The sequence below is a fragment of the Aethalodelphis obliquidens genome, unplaced genomic scaffold (assembly GCF_003676395.1).
Source record: "Aethalodelphis obliquidens isolate GAN/ISIS:26980383/991018 unplaced genomic scaffold, ASM367639v1 scaffold38, whole genome shotgun sequence".
Classification (NCBI taxonomy): domain Eukaryota; kingdom Metazoa; phylum Chordata; class Mammalia; order Artiodactyla; family Delphinidae; genus Aethalodelphis; species Aethalodelphis obliquidens.
This window is the reverse complement of record NW_020837982.1, coordinates 6,433,629-6,455,714: the sequence shown is the minus strand read 5'-3', so window position 1 is coordinate 6,455,714 and position 22,086 is coordinate 6,433,629. Positions and strand designations below refer to the sequence as shown.

General features: G+C 55.8%; 3 protein-coding genes across 6 annotated transcripts in view; all 3 read left to right on the top strand.

Moving 5' to 3' along the window:
- The first annotated feature begins 6 nt into the window (after nucleotides 1-6).
- RILP (Rab interacting lysosomal protein) lies at nucleotides 7-3,568 on the top strand. Of its 2 annotated transcripts, none has more exons than XR_003437982.1 (7): nucleotides 7-896; nucleotides 969-1,062; nucleotides 1,148-1,254; nucleotides 1,343-1,588; nucleotides 1,841-1,986; nucleotides 2,309-3,202; nucleotides 3,462-3,495. XR_003437982.1 is itself a non-coding variant. In XM_027130599.1 (7 exons), exons 1-7 carry the CDS (start codon nucleotides 690-692, stop codon nucleotides 3,369-3,371), a joined length of 1,182 nt encoding a protein of 393 aa, XP_026986400.1. In that variant the 5' UTR covers nucleotides 9-689; the 3' UTR covers nucleotides 3,372-3,568. The 2 variants fall into 2 exon arrangements, 1 of the variants encoding a protein (XP_026986400.1); XM_027130599.1 differs by having other exon boundaries at nucleotides 9-896; nucleotides 2,309-2,431; nucleotides 3,113-3,568.
- Nucleotides 3,569-3,602: 34 nt separating this feature from the next.
- Nucleotides 3,603-13,815, top strand: SCARF1 (scavenger receptor class F member 1). Its single transcript, XM_027130598.1, has 11 exons — nucleotides 3,603-4,489; nucleotides 4,763-4,824; nucleotides 5,073-5,174; nucleotides 6,226-6,751; nucleotides 8,003-8,221; nucleotides 8,622-8,750; nucleotides 9,538-9,641; nucleotides 10,134-10,254; nucleotides 11,528-11,652; nucleotides 11,744-11,890; nucleotides 12,566-13,815. The coding sequence occupies exons 1-11, from the start codon at nucleotides 4,272-4,274 to the stop codon at nucleotides 13,423-13,425; spliced, it is 2,613 nt and encodes an 870-aa protein (XP_026986399.1). The 5' UTR covers nucleotides 3,603-4,271; the 3' UTR covers nucleotides 13,426-13,815.
- Nucleotides 13,816-21,306: 7,491 nt separating this feature from the next.
- The window catches only part of SLC43A2 (solute carrier family 43 member 2), a 42,076-nt gene continuing 41,296 nt past the window's right edge, over nucleotides 21,307-22,086 (top strand). The window contains exon 1 of one of the 3 annotated variants that reach the window (XM_027130590.1): nucleotides 21,307-21,884. In XM_027130590.1, coding sequence (XP_026986391.1) covers nucleotides 21,725-21,884 — 160 coding nt within the window. In that variant the 5' untranslated portion in view covers nucleotides 21,307-21,724. The remainder of the gene's footprint in view (nucleotides 21,885-22,086) is intronic. The other 2 variants (XM_027130589.1, XM_027130593.1) reach the window with 2 other exon arrangements.

Here is a 22,086-nt window from a genome sequence, read left to right as displayed (position 1 = left end):
AGGGTGGCAGAGGCCAGACTTGTTCACAGCAAGCTGCTGGACTGATCCTTGAGGCCCCCTGATATTCAGGAGCTATGGGGGTAAATATTCTCTAAACTCAGAGAACTGAAGGGGACTTGGGCCTTCACACTCCTGCTGCCATGACGACATTTGCCAATTTCCCTCCAAAATGCTTGGGAACACTCACTGCTTTCCAGCATCTCTTGGAGCAGTCTGCAGCTGTGGTGCCCAGCCTAGCCCTCTAAGCTTTGTGTCACTCTCAATCTGTCTTGGAAACAGGCACATGGCTGGACAGTCGGCTGCCTCTGGTTGGGGCCAGTGACAGCTCTCCTACCTCTCACCTCTTGCCCGGAGAGTTGGCAGCCAAGTCAGGCCCCATGACTCCAGACACAGGGGTGGAGCCTGGTGTGGGCACTGTGGGGAGGGCTTGTCGAAAGTGACCACTTACAGCCCTGAGCCTCAGCTCCTGGACACCTGGCTGGAAGTTGGCTGTCCTGCTTCCTGTGACCTTGGGGGCTTGAACGGGACAGGGAGCAGGGCACTGAGACTCTCCTTCCCCAGCCTTTTTCCCTTAATCGCTACCCCGCCCTCTACCGTCCTAGACTGCTTCCTGGGCCAGGACTGGTTGGCCTTTTCCTTCCCCAGTTGTGGGGAGGAGGGTGTAGCAGCCCTAGTCGCCTTCGGGGGACATGGAGCCCAGGAGGGTGGGGCCTCGGGTGGCCGCGGGGTCGGGGACGGCTGCGGAGCTCGTGTACCACCTAGCGGGGGCCTTGGGCACTGAGCTGAAGGAGCTGGCGCGCCGCTTCGGGCCGGAGGCGGCGGCCGGGCTCGTGCCGCTGGTGGTGCAGGCGCTGGAGCTCCTGGAGAAGGCGGCCGTGGGGCCCGCCCCGGACTCGGTGAGTCACGGCGCCCTCCCGTAGCCGCCCGCGGGCTGGCGGGGCCCGGCCCTGACGGCGCGGCCTCTCCAGCTGCAGGTATCCGCGCAGCAGGCCGAACTCGAGCTGCGGCAGCTGCGGCAGGAGAACGAGCGCCTCTGCAGAGAGTTGCGCTCTGGGCCACAGGGTGAGTGCGGGCCTGCCGGGGACCGGGGGCGGGGAGGCTCAGGGCCTCTCCCCGCGGGCCGCCGCTGAGAACGCCCCTTCCTCAGAGGAGCGCGCTCTGCTGCGGCAGCTCAAGGAGGTGACCGACCGCCAGCGGGATGAACTCCGGGCGCACAACCGCGACCTGCGGCAGCGCAGCCAGGAGACTGAGGCGGTGAGGGCAGGGCGGGGCGACGTGCGGGGGCGGGGCTTTCCCGGCCCTCCGGCGCCCCGCCCACCAGCCCCCTTTGCTCCGCCCACAGTTGCAGGAGCAGCTGCAGCGCCTCCTGCTGGTGAATGCGGAGTTGCGGCACAAGCTGGCCGCAGTACAAACTCAGCTGCGCGCCGCGCGGGACCGCGAGAGCGAATCAGAGCGGCGGCGCGAAGCGACCTTGGAGCCCGCGCCAGAGCAGGCGCACGGCCAGGCCGCGGCGCCCGGGTGCGAGCAGAGGCAGGAGCCCGAGACGGCAGCCACGGGCACAGGAGCCCCGGGGACCCCTGAGGACCGGGTGAGTGCCGGATGAGGTCAGGGACCGGTCCGGCACTCGGGAAAGGTTTGCTGTGCTGCGTAGTTAGGGCCACCGGGAAGTTGGAAGGTAGCACGAGTGTGCGCCCCCAGCCGGCCTCCGCCCCCAGTCTCGGCCAGAGCACCGGTCTGGCATCTGTTGTAGCGCCCTGGCCTCCCAAGTCTCCCTGCCAGTCACCCTCTAGCGTCCCTCTCCAACCGAGGCGCCCCCCTGACCAAGCCTGTCCTTCCGCAGGCGGATGCCCTGCCGCCGCCAGGACGCCCCCCCAAGGTAGGGCAGTGCGGCTTCAGTCGAGAGGAGGTTGAACAGATCCTTCAGGAGAGGAATGAGCTCAAAGCCAATGTGTTCCTGCTGAAGGAGGAGTTGGCCTACTTCCAGCGGTGAGGGCGCAGGACAGGGGTGGGGAGGCTCGGGGGCACCACTTGCACCTGTCCCCAGGCCTCGGTTCACCCTCCTCATTCTTTGGGTCATCGATATATCCACCCTGTCGTGTGCCGGGCACTGTGCTGGGCACTGGAGGACGAGAATCGCAAAGCCCCTGCCCTCCTGGAACTTCTTCCACATGGGGTGGGCCGTTGCAAAGGGTCACAGCCGCCATCAAGGAAGTATTCCTAGGAGGGGTGACATCTAAACTAAGGTCGGGACGAGACCTCCTCTTGGCATCCCCACTGCTTTTTCTCTGCCCCTCCCCCTCCTCTGTAGGGAGCTGCTCACAGACCACCGGGTCCCTGGGCTTCTGCTTGAAGCCATGAAGGTGGCTATCAGGAAGCAACGAAGGAAGATCAAGGCCAAGATGTTAGGGACCCCAGAGGAAGCAGAGAGCAGGTAAGTCCCTGCCTCCATTCCCCCTGAGCCTGGTCACCTTCTGAGCCTGTTGCCTCAGACTGTACCTGTCACCCCAATCTAGTCACACCTTGAGCCTGTCACCTAGCTTAGTCACTTCTAGAACCTAACCTGGCCTGGTCATCCCCTGAGCCTGCCGTCCTGAGCCCACCACCCTTCTCTCTGGATCGCACTGCTCCCACCTGCCATGCTCCCCGTACATCCTGCTGAAGAAACCTGCTGATTCTGCTTCTCCACAGTCAGTTTTCGGCTTCTTGTCTTGGCCGCATATCTGTTTGTCCTCAGATGGGTAAGGCTGTATCTGCAGTCTTGTCAGGGGCCTGCTGTGTGTCAGGCTAGAAAATAAAAGCCTCAGGAGGGGGCTTCCCTGGCGGGCCAGTGGTTAAGACTCCGTGCTTCCACTGCAGGGGGCACGGGTTCGATCCCTGGTCGGGGAACTAAGATCCCGCACGCCGTGGGGCACGGCCAAAAAGAAAAAAAATCCTCTAGTTGTCCTCCGTCTCCCCTGCTCTTCCTTGTCTCCAGCTTTGGGGCCCCTGAAGTCTCTTTGTCCTCCCCTGCCTGCTGCTGGGGGCTGCACAGAAGGCTGAACATAGCTGGAGTCCCACTGTCCCTCAGGGCCTTGACAAATGACCCTCACAACTCCTCTCTCCTCTGCCTCAGTGACGATGAGGATGGCTCATGGCTCCTGCTCTCCAGGGATAAGGGAGACCACCTCCAGCCCCCACCCCCTGAGTCCAGAATACAGAGTTTGTATGTCGGGGGAAGAGGAAGGACAAATGTGGTGGGAGTGGAGGGACCCCACCTTTCCCGCTCCACTGCGGCTCACCCAGCCGCCCTGAGCTCTGGTGGCCATCCCCTCCCACTCCTCTGGTGGCCCCTTTACCTCCCCCTGCCCCATGCTGCCCTGTCGTCCTCTTGAGTCCCCTTTTTACAGCACCCCCTGCCTTCGGCCCCTATCCTTGACCTCCCTGGCATCCAGGCTCACAGCACCTCTTGGCTCTCCCCCCAGCTTGGGCCTGTGGTGTCAGGGTGGAACAGAGGCCCCTGAGGCTGAGGCCAGCATTGCGGCTACCAGCGAGAATACGGGGAGGAGAGGAGGCTCCACAGCCACCCCCGTGGAGCCTGTGGGCAGCCTGACAGCCCCCAACTCCTGACCGGCCCTGCTCTGCTCTCGATGAATATCTTCATCTGGGGTCTCAGCTGCCCCAGAGGCCTGCCTGACTCCGGAGTCTATCTGGGGGTGGACGTGTGACCTCAAATGAGGACAGGGCTCCCTCCTTCCCCGCCCTCCCCAGGCCCTTTTCTAACCCTGGCCTGAGCCAGGGTGTGACGGGGAGCTCAACCTACCTTCCTTCCTGTATCTCTGTGCCAAGCCTCCAGGGCCAGACAAAAGTGCTGCTTCTGTGAGTTTCAGTTTCCCCATCCATGAAATGGAGAGTTGACTACCTCCCTCCCAGGTGTTTGTACGGATGGCCTAAGCTAATGTAATAAAGCAACTGCCCATGATACCCAGGAACTGCTCCATGTCTGTCTGTCAGTGGTCTGCCCCTGCCCAGCTCTGCCAGGAAGTTCCCCTTGGTTGTCACTGGCTGGGGAGGCTTCTCCCAGCGTGGGGAGTGTGACCTAGTGGATATCCATGGCTCAACCTCTCGCCTATCCCAGTACCCGTAACTTACAGCCTCATCTTCCTGCCCCCCGCCCAGACTGAGACCAGACCCTGAAGCCCCTGCTCAGCCCTCGCCATTGGCCTTCCTTTTCCTTTCTGTACGCTGGTGTCTGGTCCTCTCTGCGCCTGCCCACCCTCTCAGGGAGGTGCCTCATGGCAGCCCGCCCCTCCGGCCTGGTTTCCTCAGGAAAAGCCTTGGGAGGAAGCAGGGAGGGGGTTGGGAGCTGTGGGGGCCAGACTAACCCAAGCCCTCCCACTGCACTGGCCGCCATGGGGCTGGGGCTCCTGTTCCTTCTGCTGCTGCTCTGGACTCGGGGGACCCAGGGGTCTGAGCTGGACCCCAATGGGCGGCACGTCTGCATGGCCAGCAGGTGGGTCTTCTGGGGGTTTGATGGGGGGGAGGAGGACACGAGGAAAGAGGGGTTAAAGCGAGAGGGGCTCGGGGACAGCCTAGAGGGTGGTGGGTAGTGGGGGCAGATGGTGGGATGGCCAGGGACAGAGCGGGAAGGGGTCGGGGACACGGGGGCCGTGACCCTTGGCCAGGCCTGCCCGATGGGGCTGAGGCAGCATCCCATGTCTCAGGGAGACAGTGATCCACCTGCGGAGCCAGGCTGCCCCCCGGCTGACCCCTCTCTGCCCCACAGCCCCTCTGCTGAGCTCCACTGCTGCCCAGGCTGGAGGCAGAATGATCGAGAATGCACCACCCGTGAGTAGCCAGGATGCACCCCCCCACCGGAGGAGAAGGGAGGACAGAGCCCAGTGACCCTTCCTTCCTACCCTCCTGGGGTCTGTTTGCCCTCCTGAGCCCTAGAGCTAGGGTCCATGCCGTGGCCCAACCCCCCAGCCCTGAGGAAACAGCTCTTGAGGGGGACAGGCCACTGGGAGTCAGTGAAAAGGGCAGAGTGTCCCCTGGCCGCACCCCAGTCCTTCCAACCTGGGTGGGGTGTTTTTCAGCCATCTGCGAGGGGCTGGACGTCTGCCGGGAAGACGAGGTATGTGTGAAACCAGGCCTCTGTCGATGCAAACCTGGATTCTTCGGGGCCCGGTGCAACTCGCGTGAGTCCTGAGTCTCTCCTGAAGGATGAGGTTGCCGGGCAGGACTGGGGGAGAGGGGAGGCAAAGCTTGTAGGAATGTAATCTTAGAACAGCAGGGCCAGAATCCCTCCAAGCTTCGCTGAGGAGACTGAGGTCGAGACAGGAAGTGACGCACTCTAAGGGGATGTCCTGAGTCATCTGGTTTTTATCCCATCCACAGAGCCCTCCCACAGGTTCAGTTCTGGGCCATTCATCTTCCCTTTCAACTTCCGGAAAGATGCTGTGGATCCCCGTTAACTGCAGAATGCATGCATTCTTGGTCTCCCCGTATGCGCGTGTGGAGGGTGACTGGAATGTCCTCCCTCTCTGGCAGAAAGTGGGGCATGGGAGAGGGGTTGGTGGGCAGTTTAGCCAGAGGGCAGCCTGGCTAGGAGTCAGGGTTGAGAGGAGGCACTGGGGGGAGTGTGGCTTCTTCTTCGACCCGGATGGGCAGCATTCAGGTGGGGGAAGACACAATGGGGGAACCCAATGAGAGGAAGGAGGGGCATAAATGAAGGCACACCCACTTCTGTGTGACTCTGGGCAAGGCCCTTTGCCACTAGTGATCTTTTTTTTTTTTTTTTTAATTTTTTTGCGGTACGTGGGCCCCTCACTGCTGTGGCCTCTCCCGTTGCGGAGCACAGGCTCCGGACGCGCAGGCTCAGCGGCCATGGCTCACGGGCCCAGCCGCTCCGCGGCATGTGGGGTCTTCCCGGACCGGGGCACGAACCCATGTCCCCTGCATCGGCAGGCGGACTTTCAACCACTGCGCCACCAGGGAAGCCCATCCACTCGTGATCTTTAAGTGTGTTCTGGAATGTGGAAGTGGGAGGCTGGGCCAGTGGTAAAGATTTGTGTAGTTCAGAGTCTGGGGCAGGAAGTAAGCTGTGCCCCAGGAGGACAGGCTGTCCCCGGCTCTTGGAGGGCGGGCCCGGCCCCCCCACCTCTTCCTTGTGGAAGGGGTCGCAGGGCGAGGATCCGTGGTGCCTGACCCTGAGCCCGTTGACCCCCTTCCCTTACCCCGACCCCGCAGGCTGCCCGGGCCAGTACTGGGGCCCCGACTGCCGGGAGAGCTGCGCCTGCCACCCGCACGGCCAGTGCGAGCCGGCCACGGGCGTGTGCCACTGCCAATCCGACCGCTGGGGCGACCGCTGCGAGTTCCCGTGCGCCTGCGGCCCCCACGGGCGTTGCAACCCCGAGACCGGCGCGTGCCGCTGCGAGCCCGGCTGGTGGTCGCCCACGTGCCGCCGCCCGTGCCAGTGCAACCCGGCGGCGGCGCGCTGCGATCAGGCCACCGGCTCCTGCCTGTGCGAGCCGGGCTGGTGGGGCCGCCGCTGCAGCTTCCGCTGCGCCTGCCACGGCTCGCCGTGCGCGCAGGAGTCGGGCCGCTGCGCCTGCCGGCCCGGCTGGTGGGGCTCCGAGTGCCGGCAGCCTTGCGAGTGCGTGCGCGGCCGCTGCAGCGCCGCCTCCGGCCTGTGCACATGCCCGCCCGGCTTCCGCGGCGCGCGCTGCGAGCTGCCCTGCCCCGCAGGCCGCTTCGGGCTTCAGTGCCGCGACAGGTGAGCCGGGGCAACGGGGGATGCGGGAGAGAAAGGAGGGAGGAGGGCGTGAGAAGGAAGGGGAGAGAACGGAAGGGAAAGGGGATGAGCCGGGGGCGCAGGGAAAATGTTGCGCAGAAACAGACAAGGATGGGGTGAAAGGGGAAAAAGAGTCCCTCGACGCCCTAAAGGCCAGCCTCGCCCACCACTTTCATCCGCTTACTGTTAAACAAAATACTACTACTAGCAAGCCGTAGAAACAGATAAAGAATCAACATTGCGGCAAAAGGATTGCAAGGTCCCTCTGAAACTCAATGGTTTTCAAACTTTGACCAGTTCCACCCACAGTAAGAAATGTTTTACCTCCCATTCATATATAATATATGATGCGATATATATATTAACTGAAGTAAAAACTTAACCAGACAACACACATAGGTACACCGAAATGTTTTCTATTCTCTCTCTCTCTCTCTCTCTTTTAATACTGGTCAGGATCTGCTAAATTGCTTTTATGAACTCCCTTCCTCACCCTACTAATGAGTCTGATCCAAGCTCGTGATCCCAGATAATTAAGTCTCTGGAGGGAAAAAACTTCTTAAGGATCAATGAGATATTAAGATAAGATAAACCTTATTGGAAAAGTTGCTAAAAGAGTAGATCCTAAGTGTTCTCATCACAAGGAAAAAAACTTTTTTTTTCATTTTTTGGTATCCATATGAGATGATGGATGTTAACTAAACTTTTAGTGGTAATCATGTCACAGTATATATGTGAGGAGGTCATTATGCTGCACACTTGAAACTTATACAGTGCTGTATGTCAATTATAACTCAATAAAACTGGAAAAAATGTAAGATAAAATTCTAGTGGTGAAAACAGACATTTTATGCATTTTCATAATGCATAAAATGGCATAGAGGATACACTACTGAGGACTGCTCACGCCAGACCTCCGAGATGGCATGGGTGGAATGGGGGAAGGGGAAGAGGAGAGGAGGGGAACCCTGGGCAGAAGGGAAGCAGAGGTTGAGGTTGTAACTTGGCTTCCCTGGCTGGGCTGGGAGCTCCTGGTGACCCTGGGACCCAGGGAAGGATGGGGCTCAGAACCAGGGGTTAGGAAAAGGCTGGAATCCTACTAGAGCCCACAGAGATAGTCTGCCCAGCCTCTTTGTTGTACAACACGGGGCAGCTGAGGCTCGAACCTGCCTGAGTGGCCCAGCTGGCACCGGGAGGCTCTCCTAGTGTTGCATGTACTCTTTCTCTTCCCAGCTGTGGCCACTGCAAGCAGAATGAGCCATGTTCTGCAGACACAGGTAGCTGCGAGTCCTGCGAGCCGGGCTGGAATGGGACTCAGTGCCACGAGCCCTGCCCTCCTGGCACCTTTGGCGAGAGCTGCAGGCAGCAGTGCCCCCACTGCCGGCTTGGGGAGGCCTGCCAGCCAGACACCGGGCACTGTCGACATTGTGACCCTGGCTGGCTGGGGCCCAGGTGAGGGGGCCAGCCTGCTCAGGGTGAGGGTATACCTTCCTTCTAGATCCTCACCGCAGCGGCTCCCTCAGGGAGAGCGGCCTCCTCCCGCAACGCATACATTCACACAGCCCTGGGGACCCGCATGAGGTGCGAGGGATGGGTGCTAATGGGGCCCTGGGCACAGTTTTCCTCCAGCTCCCTCACCACTCAGGCTTCCCGCCCTCTTCTCGTCCAGGGATCTGTAGTCTGTCACCTACTGGGTCTGGCCTCAAATTCAAGGCCCTGTTTGCGCCTGAGCTTCACTGCTGAAAAGTAGACAACTGGGTCTCTGAATCGACAAGTGTGGGCAGATGGGTGAGGCCCCTCTGTGGGGTCCAGGCCTGCCCTGCTCCCCATTCTGAGTCTTGCCTCACCTCAGGTGTGAAGACCCCTGCCCGATTGGCACCTTTGGGGAGGGTTGTGGCTCTACCTGCCCCACCTGTGTCCGGGGGGCCTGCGATGCTGTGACTGGGGAGTGTGTCTGCAACGCCGGCTATTGGGGGCCCAGGTGAGGACTGGGGCCTTGGAAGGAGGCAGGGGCCTAGGTCGGGCCTCTGTGCAATCCGCTTCCCAAACTTCCCTTCCTGGGCTTCTCCATCTCCCAGATTCCCACCCAGCATCCTCATAACTAAGAAGTTATTCCTCTTGTTGTGGGGTCTGCATCTTCCAGAGGAGGGTCAGAGTGATGCTTAATCTAAAAGGCCTGGCTCCTGAACTAGAAGTTACTTAGGAGGAGGGCGCCAAACCCCACTGCTGTTTCCCTAAGGTCTTCAGGTGGCAAAAACATAATCAGTGTCACTATCTCCAATGTCAGGTTTTTCCCACCTATAGGATAGAATGTAGTATCAACTGGAAGAGACCTCATTTTATAGAGGAGAGGACCGAGGCCCAGAGAGTTAGGGGCAGGGCTGGGGATGGCTCAGACCTCCAAACCCTGAGGAAGTGTCTGGATTCCATTGGCATCTTGCTTATCTCACATTAGCGCCAGGTGGGCAAGGGATCAGGCTCATGAGAGGTGGGCCCTGACTGAGGCTTCCACCCTGCGGGGCCTGGGAGCCAGGGGGCAGTTTGTGGGTGGTCTCTCTGGAAGATGGGCTTGGGGGCTAAGGGATTCTTCCAAACACTACTAGGGGCGCTTAGAATGTGGCTGAGAGGTCAGAGGAATCTGCGTGGGCCTCATCCAGGGAAGTCTGTATGGCAGGGGGTGGGAAGCAGTGCCCAGAAATGTACCCTCCCCTGCCCACCTCCATGCCTTCTCACCCAGCCTTCAGCCTGTCTCTCCTGTCACCCCAAAGCTGCAACACTTCGTGCCCATCTGGCTTCCACGGAAACAACTGCTCTGTTCCCTGCGAGTGTCCAGAGGGAAACTGCCACCCTGTCTCTGGGGCCTGCCAGCTGGGTAAGGTGGAAAGAAGGGCACAGGGAGAAGTAACCGGGGAAAGGGTGGCCCTTTACATGGGCTCTGGGGCCTCATTACTTGCCAGAGAGGCTGGGCCCTCTTCAGAGACGTTCTCTTTACTTGAAATCTGTATGGGTGCTTTGGGGCCCCCTGAAGATGTGACAGAGCCTCTGTCCCCTGGGAAGCCAGGCTAGCACCCAGGAAATGAGCGGACAGGGCCGGACACCGGGATGTCTCATCAGGCCCGAGAAGTGAGGGCAAGAGTTTGCGGAAGAGGCCGAGGACCATCGGGAGAGGACCAGTGGGGAGGCTGCCTGGAGGAGGGGGCCTCCAGGCTGAGCAGAGTCTACATCTCTTAGAAGAGCGGGAGGGGCCCACAGGTGGAAGGTTCCCAGGATCTCCCCAGAGTAGGCAGTTCAGAGCTAGAGATGAGACGTGACGTATGGGAGACAACATGGCCCTGAAGAGTCGCCCGTCCCTGGCTCTCCCTAGGATCTCATGGTCAGGATGCCGCCCTCCTTGCGGGCATTCTTGTGCCTCTGCTGCTTCTCCTCCTGGCCATCGCCTGCTGTGCTTGCTGCTGCTGGGCTGCCCGGCTGGATCCCAAGGACAGGTGAACCCTGGCCCCTTCCTTCCCGATTCCACAGTTCAGGCCATGGGTGGAAGCAAGGTGGCATCTGGTTTCCTCTCAGGGGTGGGGAGGGGCTGGCCTTGTCACACACGTAGGTCAGCGGTAACGAGGTAGCTGGCAGTGGCTGTGGCCTGGAGACACCAGGTCAGCCATCTGCCCTCCTCAGAAGCCTTCAGTGGGGGAGGTTCTGAGTCACGCGTGAGCAGGGGGCCCCGGGTACCAGGATGGCAGAAGGCAGAAGCACCAGGACAGCTCTGGGCAGGGAGGGGAAGAGACCAGGCCTCAGAAGGGAGAGTTGCCATAAAAGCCCGAGCAGTGGTTTAGCAGAGAATGTGGCTTTTCGAGAAAAGGAGGCGAGGAGGGATTTGAGCTCGCAGGCTGCTGCGGGGAAGCGGGGAATATTCCTTGCACAGAGCTTTGTTCCTTCACAAAATCTCTTCGTACTTCTCAGCACCTTGGAGGCTCACAGCAGCATGGAGGTTTGGAGCGGGGCACGTGGGGCAGGAAGATTAGCATTCTCAATTCCCAGGAGGACAAGGTGACCCAGCTAGTCACTGGCACGCACAGAGCCCGTGGCCGGTTCTCTGGACTCTTTGTTTTGTCCTGTGTGCTCGTATTAGTTCACGCACTACCCCTTGATCATGTCCCCCTCTGGGCTGTGGGGCATCCTCAGACCAGCAGACCCAGTAGCCTTCCCGCAACCCCGGGGCATATACAGCCTGGAGGTGGGGAGAAGCCCCTCACAGGAAGACCGGGACATGTGCACAGACTGTCTGAGGAATGGTAATGATTGAAGCTGTCACTTCCAGCTTCGGGGCGGGGACAAGAGTGGGCTTCCTGGAGGTGGTGTCACTTCCAGAAAGATAGGTGAGCTGGGCTCAGCTGGGATGATAATAACACACTGCTGTATTTTGGGGCAGCCCCACCAGGTAGCTGGTGCTGTGCTGGGTCCTGAAAGAAGTTCTGAGATAGCAGTTGTCCCCATTTTACGGATGAGGAAGCTGTGGCCCAGAGAGGCAAAGTCTGAGCCACAGTTGCTGCCTCGTGACTCTGGTGCCACGATGCCCTCTGCGACAGGCCCAGATCTCAGGGTCAGTAGTTTGGACTTTACTCTGTAGTCATAGAGAGTCACTGAAGTAGACACAGTCACTCTGTCACACGAATCCCGGGGCCAGAATGGTCCTGGCCCTTTACTGCTGCCCCCGTCCCGCCCCAACCGGGGTCTCCCTCACTGACGACTCTCCCGTGCCCTCAGGCCAGCGAGAGATGGGACCGCTATGTCCAGGATGAAGCTGCAGGTCTGGGGGGCACTGACCTCCAGCCTGGGCTCTGCGCTGCCCTGCGGTTCCCTCAGCAGCCACAAGCTTCCCTGGGTGACAGGTAAGCGGGTGCTGAGGGTCAGGGGCTGCAAGGGGACAGGGCTTCCCCTGGGGCTCTGCGCCTGACCTAGAGCCCCCCCCTGCCACCTCAGTCTCGCACCATGATCCGGAGATCCCCTTCAACCATAGCTTCATCGAACCGCCCTCGGCTGGCTGGGCCTCGGACGACTCCTTCTCTACTGATCCCGAGTCTGGAGAAGAGGACGAAGGTCCTGCCTACTGCGTGCCACCCCAAGAAGGTAGCCCCCAAACAGCCCACTCAGCCCCTGAGCAGCCCTGCTCATCACAGCCTCTCCTTTATTCCTTCAGCAAACGTGTATCAAGCTCCCGTTCCGTTCCATGCCCTTCACAGTTCCTGGCAGTGGGATGCAGCAAAGAACAAGATAGATTCCTGTCCTCCCCCAAGCCTGTAGTCTGGTGGGAAGTAATCAGACACATGTGGGACAGAGTGATACATGCTTTCATGGGGGACATGCAGGTCGGGGCTCGGAATCCAGCCACGTCAGGGATGACTGGAGTCAGGGAAGATGTCTCGGTGTTAGTGGTATTCAGTTGAGCCTGGCAGAATCAGTGGGAATTAGCCCTGGGAAAGTTAGGGAGAGTTGGGAATGATGTTTCAGGAAGAGCGAACAGTATACCCAAAGGCCCAGAGGTAAGAGGGACGTGGCCATGTGGCACTGAAGGAGTTTTAGCATGGTTAGAGTGTGACATTAGTGCGAAGTAGGGTGGGTGGTGAGAAAAGAGGGTAAAAGCAGTAGCATCTGCCTGAATAGGCCCTTCCCCTGCCTCTCTGCATCCTCACGCTCTCCCTTGCCCCGTCTGAGGGGCCTCCCAGAAGATGCTGAGCTGGGTAAGCAGGATGGATTGGGGTAGTCAGCCCAGGTTTGGCCAAGCTCTTCTGTCTCCTTTGCCAGGGATGGTCCCTGTGGCCCAAGCAGAGTCACCGGAGGCCAGCCTGACCGGAGGTCCCTTCCCTCCCGCTGAGGATGCCTCCACGCCGTTTGCCATCCCGCGCACTTCCAGCCTAGCTCGGGCCAAGCGGCCGTCAGTCTCCTTTGCCGAAGGCACCAAGTTTGCACCACAGAGCTGCCGAGGCTCCGGGGAGCTCTCCAGCCCTCTCCGTAAGCCCAAGAGGCTCTCCCGGGGGGGCCAGCCAGGTCCTGAAAGCCAGGAGGCCGAGGAGTCCACAGGCCCAGAGCAAGCAGAAATGAACGGGGCCCCTCCTGGTGCCGCCAGCCCCAGGGATTCAGCCACTGGCCGCCGCCGGCTCCCGCTTAGTGGCCGGACAGTGGCTGAACGTGTGGAAGCCATTGAGGGCAGTGTCCAGGAGAGTGCAGGCTCTGTGACCACAATCTACATGCTGGCAGGGACACCCCGGGGATCTGAGGGCCCCGTCAGGTCTGTCCTCCGCCGTTTTGGTAGCTTCCAGAAAGGCCAGGCAGAGCCTAAGGTCAAGAGTGCCATCCCTAAGCCTCCACGCCGGGCCCTGAGTCGGAACAAGGGCAGCCCCGGGCTGGCCTCTGGCTCTGCCGATCAGAGCTCCAGCTCAGCCCCAAGTGAGGAGCTGACTGGGGCCTTGGAGTCTGCAGGGACTGGGCCAGAGGAAGTGGCCAGGGGGCTGGGGGATGGCATCAAGAGCTCAGGGAGGGGCCAGGAGCTGGTCCCTGAGGGTGGTCCCCTAGAACAGGATCCCCAGAAGCTGGCTGACGAGGAAGGGCAGGAGGAGCCCCAGTATGAGAATGTCGTACTCATCTCTGGGCCACCAGAGCCCTGAGGACCTTGAATTTCGTGAGTGGGAAGACTGGATGGTGCTTAGGCATCCGAACTGCCCCGAATTAGATGGTGTTTTGTGCTGGGAAAAGATCCCAGGGCCAGGAAAGACACGCTGGAGCCCCTGCACTTCCACCGGGACATGTCAGAGCTGGAGGCCAGTTGGCTCTGGCCCTGGCCATGCTCTGGGAGTGGGTCTGGAAGGCCTGGGCAGAGACCCCACAGGATGGGGTCAGGAAGGGGAAAGAGATGGCTGCAGGGACTTTTTCTCTGTTGTCCTGTACTCTGTTTGCCCCCAAAGGCTATTCTTTCCTTCATTTGCAAAACATTTTTCTGAAATGGGAAACAACCTAAATGTTTGATGCTGAAAGATTAATTAAAGAGCTATTCCTTATGAAAGGTTCCTAAACAACCATAATAAATCAGGTCGTGTAAGAATATTTAATATGGGAGCATGTTCACACTATCCTGCTACGTGTAAAAAGTAAATTTTCTTTTTACAAATTTCATTCCTTTTGGTCTCAGAATACGTTTAGAATTCTTCCATTTCGTGTTTATTTTGTGACCCTTTTACAGACTTTTTTTAAAAAAGACGGATGTGCATAAAAAAAGATTTGAAGGGGCTTCCCTGGTGGCGCAGTGGTTGAGAGTCCGCCTGCCGATGCAGGGGACGCGGGTTCGTGCCCCGGTCCGGGAAGATCCCACATGCCGCGGAGCGGCTGGGCCCGTGAGCCATGGCCGCTGAGCCTGCGCGTCCGGAGCCTGTGCTCCGCAACGGGAGAGGCCACAGCAGTGAGAGGCCCGCGTACCGTAAAAAAAAAAAAAAAGAAAAAAAAAAGATTTGAGGGAAAGGCATCAAATGGCATTTTTCTCTGGGAGACGCGATTGTGGCAGATATTTATTTTCGTCTTAAATTTTTGCGTAATTTGCAAATTTTCTACAGTGAACGTTCTTTTTACTTTTCTCACTGGGTTGAATATTTAAAATTATAATAGGCAATATTCTTTGTTAAAAATAAAAAGTACTAACATTATAGACATGTCTAGAGTAAAAATGAGATTTCTCTTCTCCCCAGAGGATTCTGGGGATGAGGGAGGGGCCAGACTTAATTTTCACGGAGTGCCTGTTGGTCTAGTTCTGAATACTTTCCTCACATACTTGTATTAGCCAGTCAGGAAATAAAGAGCAAGTCCCTCCGTCCCAGTGTGCAGAGAATCTCATGAACAGGTTAGATGCTTCCTTTCAAATGTTTTTCTGTGCGCGTGAAAATAAAACAACATACTGTTCTGCAATTTGCTTTTTTACTTAACAATATAACCTGGCTATCTTTTGATGTCAGTAAATATAAAGCTACCTCTTTTTATAAAAAATGGCTGCATGGGATTCCATCATGTGGAAATAACACAGGTTATTTAAACCATCCCCTGCCTATGGGGATGTGGGTTGTTTCTAATTGTTTTGATACAATAAATGATGCAGTGGACAACTCGGTCTACATTTCCTTTTGCATCAGTGCTAGGTTTTCTGTAGAAGAGCTTCCTGGAGGTGGAATTGCTGGGTTATGGGGTAAGAAAATTAAACATTTGAGTATTTACTCCAATTGGCCCTCCGAAAAAAGTTGAATGGCTTTGTGTTCTCATAAATTATGTTGACATCTATTTCCCCACACCCAATCTGATAGGTTAAAAGTGATATCTCATTATTTTAGCATGCACAAAAAATAACTAAAGTAATAACATTTTTAATTATTAAAAAGTTAAACTCTTTGTACAGATAAAAGTTTTGGGTTTTGTTTTTTGGCCGTGCCAAGCAGCTTATGGGATCTTAGTTCCCCGACCAGGGGTTGAACCTGGGCCCTCAGCAGTGAGAGCGCAGAGTCTTAACCACTGGACAGCCAGGGAATTCCCCAGATAAAAGTTTTTTGTTTGTGGGGTTTCTGTTGTTGTTAAGTATCTTCTTTTTTTTTTATATATAATGTTAATTTTTTTCTTTTTTCTTTTTTTTGTTATTTTTGGCTGCGTTGGGTCTTCATCGCTGTGTGTGGGCTTTCTCTAGTTGCGGCGAACTGGAGCTACTCTTCCTTGTGGTGTGCAGGTTTCTCACTGCGGTGGCTTCTCTTGTTGCGGAGCACGGGCTCTAGGCACGTGGGCTTCAGTAGTTGCAGCATGCGGGCTCAGTAGTTGCGACACGTGGGCTCAGTAGTTGTGGCACATGGGCTTAGTTGCTCCGCGACATGTGGGATCTTCCCAGCCCGGGGATCGAATGTGCGTCCCCTGCATTGGCAGGCAGATTCTCAACCACTGCGCCACCAGGGAATGCCTGTTTGCGTTTTTTAACTATCAAAAATGGTACCATTTGTGCACCCAATGTTCACAGCAGCACTATTTACAATAGCCAGGACATGGAAGCAACATCAGTATCCATCAATAGATGAATGGATAAAGAAGGTGTGGCCTAGGACTTCAGGTTCGAGCCCTGGTCTGGGAAGATCCCAAATGCCATGGAGCACCTAAGCCCATGAGCCACAATTACTGAGCCAGCACTCTAGAGCCCGTGAGCCACAATTACTGAGCCCACGTGCCACAACTACTGAGGCCCGTGCGCCTAGAGCCTGTGCTCTACAACAAGAGAAGCCACCGCAGTGAGAAGCCCACGCACTGCAACGAAGAGTTGCTCCCTCTCACAGCACCTAGAGAAAGCCTGCACACAGCAAGGAAGACCCAACACGGCCATAAATAAATAAATAAATAAATTTTAAAAAAAGAAGACGTGGTCTATATACAATGGAATATTACTCAGCCATAAGAAAGAATGAAATATTGCCATTTGCCGCAAAATGGATGGACCTAGAGATTATCATAGTATTTGAAGTAAGTCAGACAAAGAAAAATATCAAATGAGATCACTTATATGTGGAATCTAAAAAACTAATACAAATGAACTTATCTACAAAAGAGAAATAGACTCACAGACATAAAGATAAGATTAAGGTTACCAAAGGGGAGGGAGGGAAGGATAAATTAGGAGTATGGGATTAATATATATACACTACTATATATAAAATAGATAAACAACAAGGTCCTACTGAATAACACAGGGAACTATATTCAATATCTTGTAATACACTGTAGTGAAAAAGAATCTGAAAAAGAATACATATATATATTGGGAATTTTCTGGCGGTCCACTGGTTAGGGCTCCACGCTTCTACTGCCGGGGACAAGGGGTTCGATCCCTAGTCAGGGAACTAAGATCCCACATGCCGTGCTGCACAGCCAAAAAAAAGAATATATATATAAATATATATAATTGAATCACTAAAAAAAGTGAAAAAAATAAGATCATTAAAATGTGAATTCTATGATTATTCTAAGACTGAGCTTCTTTTCATATCTTTAAAGTTATTTGTATTTTTCCTATAGATGATTTGGTTATATTCTTTCCCCAATTTTCTTTTTCTTTTTTTTTCTAAATTAATTAATTAATTTATTTTTGGCTGCATTGGGTCTTCGTTGCTGTGCACAGGCTTTCTCTAGTTGCGGCAAGCGGGGGCTACTCTTCGTTGCAGTGCACGGGCTTCTCATTGCAGTGGCTTCTCGTTGCAGAGCACGGGCTCTAGGCGTGCAGGCTTCAGTAGTTGTGGCATGCAGGCTCAGTAGTTGTGGCTCGCGGGTTCTAGAGTGCAGGCTCAGTAGTTGTGGTGCACGGGCTTAGTTGCTCCACGGCATGTGGGATCTTCCTGGACCAGGGCTCAAACCTGTGTCCCCTGCATTGCAGGTAGATTCTTAACCACTGCACCACCAGGGAAGCCCTTTCCCCAATTTTCAATTGAGATGTTCATTTTTTTCTCATTGATTTATAAGTGCCTTTATATCAAGGATATTCTTTTTTATTTTTATTTAATTTTTTTTATTGGGATACAGTTGTTTTACAATGTTGTGTTAGTTTCTACTGTACAGTGAAGTGGAGTTCCCTGTGTGCTATACAGCAGGCAGGTTCTCATTAGTTATCTATTTTATATATATTAGTGTATATATGTCAGTCCCAGTCTCCCAATTCATCCCACCCCCACTTCCCCACTTGGTGTCTATACGTTTGTTCTCTACATCTGCGTTTCTATTTCTGCTCAAGGATATTAATTCTTCGCCCAGTTTGTAATTGGTCTTTAATGCTGTTTATAGTTTCTTTCTTCTTTTTCTCCATAGAAATTAAAAGTTTAAATTTAGACAGGTCTTTTTCTTTTTGACTTCTGGGTTTAATGTCACGCATAATGGAAAGATGGAAAGGCTTTCTCTACCTTAAAATCAGTGAAATAATCTTCTACATTTTCTTTTAGTACTTTAGTGGTTTTATTTCTTTATGAATTTTTAATTGAAGTATAGTTGATGTACAATATAGTGATTCACAATTCTTTTTTTTTTTTAAAGGTTATGCTCCATTTATAGTTATTATAAAATATTGGCTACATTCCCTGTGTTGAGCAACATATCCTTGTAGCTTATTTTATACATAATAATTTATTTCTTTATGATTTGCCAGCAGTGCTGGTGTGTTGCCTTTAACACTGCTGACAAAAAGACTGAAAAAAACCCCAAACCCAGAGAATTCCCTGGTGGTCCAGTAGTTAGGACTTTGCACTTACACTGTCCTGGCCCAGGTTCAATCCTTGGTTGGGGAACTAAGATCCCACAAGCCACAGGGCTCGGCCAGAACAAACAAACAAACAAAAACCCAGAATTTCATTCAAATTAGACTTGGATTCAAATCTCAGTTCTGACATACTTGTTTTGTGACTTTGGAAATGTTACTTAAAGCTTGTTTTTTCATCTGAAAAATGCGGATATGGCTATATCCCAGGTTATAGTAGGGATTAAATGACAAAGTATGTAAGGCACCTAGTAAATTTTTGACTCTCAATAAAGGTTCATTATTATTGGCATTACATCATTCTCCCAGCTTTGAATCCTTTGTCCCTAGAAGCTGACACCTTTCTCCTCTTCATTTATTCATGTTTTCATTCAACAAACTCATATTGTGCATCTGCTTTGTGCTTTCTTCTGTATTAAGGGCTGGTTAATACAGAATACAATATAATACAATACAAAGCTGAATAAGACACAGTTCGTGCCTCCAAAGAGTTCATAGTCAATGGGAAAAGGGAGAGACAAACAGATGAACAGATTGTAAAACAAAGCAATCAGTGGACAAAGATAATGGAGAATATCGTGAGTAGTAGTTAGGGAAGGCTTCCTGGAGGAGGTGCTGTTCCAGAAGGGACTACGTTTGAGGGTCAGAGGTGAAAGAACAGCACCTGCAGAACTACAAGCAATTCCATGTGACTGGAACATCTTAAGTCAGCCAGGGTGGGGGAGGAGCCTGTGTAGGTCAGGTTGGAAAACTTGAACTTTATCCTGCAGGACAAATGGTAAAGAGTTCCTGAAACATTTTAGCAGAGGTCAGATTTACATAGCTCACTGGGATGGAGTGCGGTGGAGAGATGGATTTGAGTGGCTGAGATTGGAACCTGGATGAACAGCAGTTGCGGTCATAGACATACATGGGCAAATTAGATAAGCACTTAGGAGATACGGACTGTCTGGGTGGGGTGGGGGTGGGAGGGAGAGGGAGAATAACAGCAGGTACCCAACAAATATTTGTTGAAAAGGTGGTTCACGGTATCTGACTTCAGTAGGTAGTGATGCTATTATCTGAAAAAGGATGGGAGGAACAGTTTTGGGGGGGTGGGGGTGGAGAAAGTGAACTATTTCAGAGATGTGTTTGAAACAGTTTAGAAATGTGTATGGAACAACTGCCTGGAGACAGCCCTCAGGCAGGCGGCTCTAGGAGGGAGGGAGGGAAAGACTGAAGTTAGTCAAGAGACAGTTACAACCCTGTGAGCGGGTGAGATTAACGGGATAGGTAACCAGCCAGGATCCCCCAAACCCACAATGTCAGGCGTGGTCTGAGCAAGGTTGCCAACGGTGGGTTTACGGCGGCAGGGGGCGCACTCGGACTCAGGGACGTGGAGCAGGAGGCTGCTGGGTCTCCCACAGCCCTGGGATGACAAGGCCAGCTCCCAGAGCGTGCCAGAGAGACCAAGCGGAATCTGCGGGAGACCGAAGGCCCTCCGAAGTTGTTGGCCTAGTGCCTTCGATGGGGGAGATCCTCCAAATGCAGCTGAACCTCCAGGGCCTAGGTTCCATCCCCCTGCCCTGGCAGTTCCTCGGGGCACGTCCAGGTCGCTGATCAGAGCAGGAGCCTGGAGCCCTCCCGACCACCCGCACTTTCCGGGAGACCTGACTTGTGCTTTGCAGTTTGGCGCTGCCCACCGCGTCAACCTGCAGGGAGAGCCCTAACCTGAAGGAGATGTCAGGGAATGGGGAGTAAGGGGGTGGAGGTGGTGCCGGGAAGTGGGAATGGGGTGGTCAACTCCAGCAGGGAGTACCAAGATGACCGGTCTGGGTGAAGGTCCCCGAGGGGACCAAGGAGAGAGGGAACGGGGTGGGGTCGGGGGGTCAGAGTCTGGATGCGGCACCTGAGGAAACAACGTTCTAGGAGGCAGACAAGCCCCAAACTCCCACTTGGGGACCCCGAGGGACACCTTCCAGGGACCGGGCAGATGGCACCCAGAAATGGGGTCGATGAATCAGGAGAGCAGGGAAGAGGCACACCATGCCTGGATAGAGAGAGGTCAGGGGAGCCAGAATGCGCAGACAGCGCCTGGATGAGGGTTATTAGGGGCAGGAGAGCGAGGATTCAGGGCACAAAGCCCAAGACAGACAGGATGGCAGCGTTGCGAGGGGAGGCAATGGAAGTGGCGGGAGCGCGACGACTCATGCGGCGCCAGAGCATCGGGCGCGGTGCCCAAGGCACAGGAGAAGTTGGGGAAGACGAAGCGGGCCGGAGGAGAGCGGAGTGCGGGAGCTAGGCTAGGTGAGCGAGGCGGACCGGCGTGCAACTAGGGGAAGTCCGAGGGAGCCGGAACGCCGAGCAGGGGACCCAATCCAGAGACAGGGCTTCGGGGCGAGGCTCTGGAGAGGCGATGGGGCAATGCCTCTGGGGGTTCCCGGCACGGCTGTGACTCCAGTTTTAAGCACCAGACCAAAAACACCGCCCAACGCAGGTCCCGGTGCACCCCCAGCTCCCTTGTTTGTCTCCTAGTCCGGCCGGAACCGGCTTCTGCTCGCAGCGGGGCGGGCGGGTGGCTGCTGATTGGATAAAGCCTGTTTCCAGCCCCCACTCAGCCAATCAGCGTGTGGCAGTGTTTTCATCTTGGGGTCGGAATAAAAGGGCTGGAATAAAAGGGGGGCAGAAAAGGCGCCGGCCGGGCCCGACACACAGCAGTAAGAACCGGGTGAGCTGGATCCGGGGGACCTGGGCCCCGGGCTTGGGTGCTGGGGGGCAGAAGGCGCACGAATAAGGGCGTAGGTTGAAGATGTAAAGAAGAGAGGAAAGGAGAAAGGAGAGAGACTGAATGGATGAGGAGCCTCCAAGAAAGAGTTGACGAATCGAGGAGGGAGCTGGGGGATGGAGGGACGGGGGTCCACTTCCATGGAAACGAGCTAATTGCCGAGGAAACGGCCCCCGATGGGGGTCGCGCGAGAGACTCGCGCCGCCGGTTTGAACCGGCTTCTCCTCTCCCATGCGGGGCTCGCGTGGCCGCAGCGCCTAGCGACCTAGACAGCGGCCAATGGCGCGGCAGTTCCTGTGCCGTCAGGCCAATGAGCGGGCCGTGGGCGGGCCGTTCTGGAACTCCGTGCGCTGATCTTGTGGTTCAGGGAGCCCGGTCTGGGAGAAGGGTCTCCAGTGCCGGCGGGCGGGCGCCAGTGAGGGCCCTAGGGAGTGGCAGCCCTCAGGTATGCACCTGCCCAGGTATCCGGACCTCAGGCTGCCTCCCTTGCCAACCCCCAGGCTGTGTCAATCCTTCTGGGAGCCAGGACTAAGTCCACGTCCCTGAGCAGGCGTTAGTCCCTTCTTGTTTCCGTGCCTCAGTTTCCCTACGAGTGAGCCGAGGGAGAAGTCTCCCTGTCTGGCCGGGGCGGCTCTCCTGGAGCTGCGGGCAGGCGGACGAGCCAGCGGCGGAGAGGGTGGCCCAGGGCACGGGCAGGGCTGGGGCTTCCTTGCTGCGCGCACTTGCCTCCCGGGCCGCAGAGGGGTGACAAGCTCCACGCGCTGCGGCAGCGGCCCGGGTTGGCCGACCCGGCTGCATAGTGCCGGGCGCTGACGCCGAGGTCTGTGCGCAGGCGGCTGCAGAGCCGGAGCCCGAGCCGGAGCCGGGCCGCCGCGCCTCGCCTCGCCTCGCCATGGCGCCCACCCTGGCCACTGCCCATCGGCGCCGCTGGTGGATGGCCTGCACGGCCGTGCTGGAAAACCTCCTCTTCTCGGCAGTCCTCCTGGGCTGGGGCTCGCTGCTCATCATGCTCAAGTCGGAGGGTTTTTACTCCTACCTGTGTACTGAGCCAGGTGAGCCGGGTATTCGGACTCGGGGTGGTTCCTGGAGTGGGGGCTTTGGGAGAGGGGGGGATGGCGGTGTAGACCCAGCCAGCAAGACCGCCTCACTGCGCAGCACCTCCTAGTTAGCAAAAGGCCCATTTGATGCTCACCCAGCTCACACACACCCACAGTGTGTGCTGGGTACACATCACTGTCCCTGTTTTGTGACTGA

What these genes read in the sequence shown, in the direction of transcription:
- RILP (XM_027130599.1), top strand. Translation starts at nt 690, where the DNA reads ATGGAGCCCAGGAGGGTGGGGCCTCGGGTGGCCGCGGGGTCGGGGACG. An exon ending in TGGGGCCCGCCCCGGACTCG is followed by an intron (nt 897 to 968) that starts GTGAGTCACGGC and finishes CGGCCTCTCCAG; the next exon opens with CTGCAGGTATCCGCGCAGCA. An exon ending in GAGTTGGCCTACTTCCAGCG is followed by an intron (nt 1,987 to 2,308) that starts GTGAGGGCGCAG and finishes CCTCCTCTGTAG; the next exon opens with GGAGCTGCTCACAGACCACC.
- SCARF1 (XM_027130598.1), top strand. Translation starts at nt 4,272, where the DNA reads ATGGCAGCCCGCCCCTCCGGCCTGGTTTCCTCAGGAAAAGCCTTGGGA. An exon ending in CGGGGCCCGGTGCAACTCGC is followed by an intron (nt 5,175 to 6,225) that starts GTGAGTCCTGAG and finishes CCGACCCCGCAG; the next exon opens with GCTGCCCGGGCCAGTACTGG. An exon ending in CTCTGGGGCCTGCCAGCTGG is followed by an intron (nt 9,642 to 10,133) that starts GTAAGGTGGAAA and finishes GGCTCTCCCTAG; the next exon opens with GATCTCATGGTCAGGATGCC.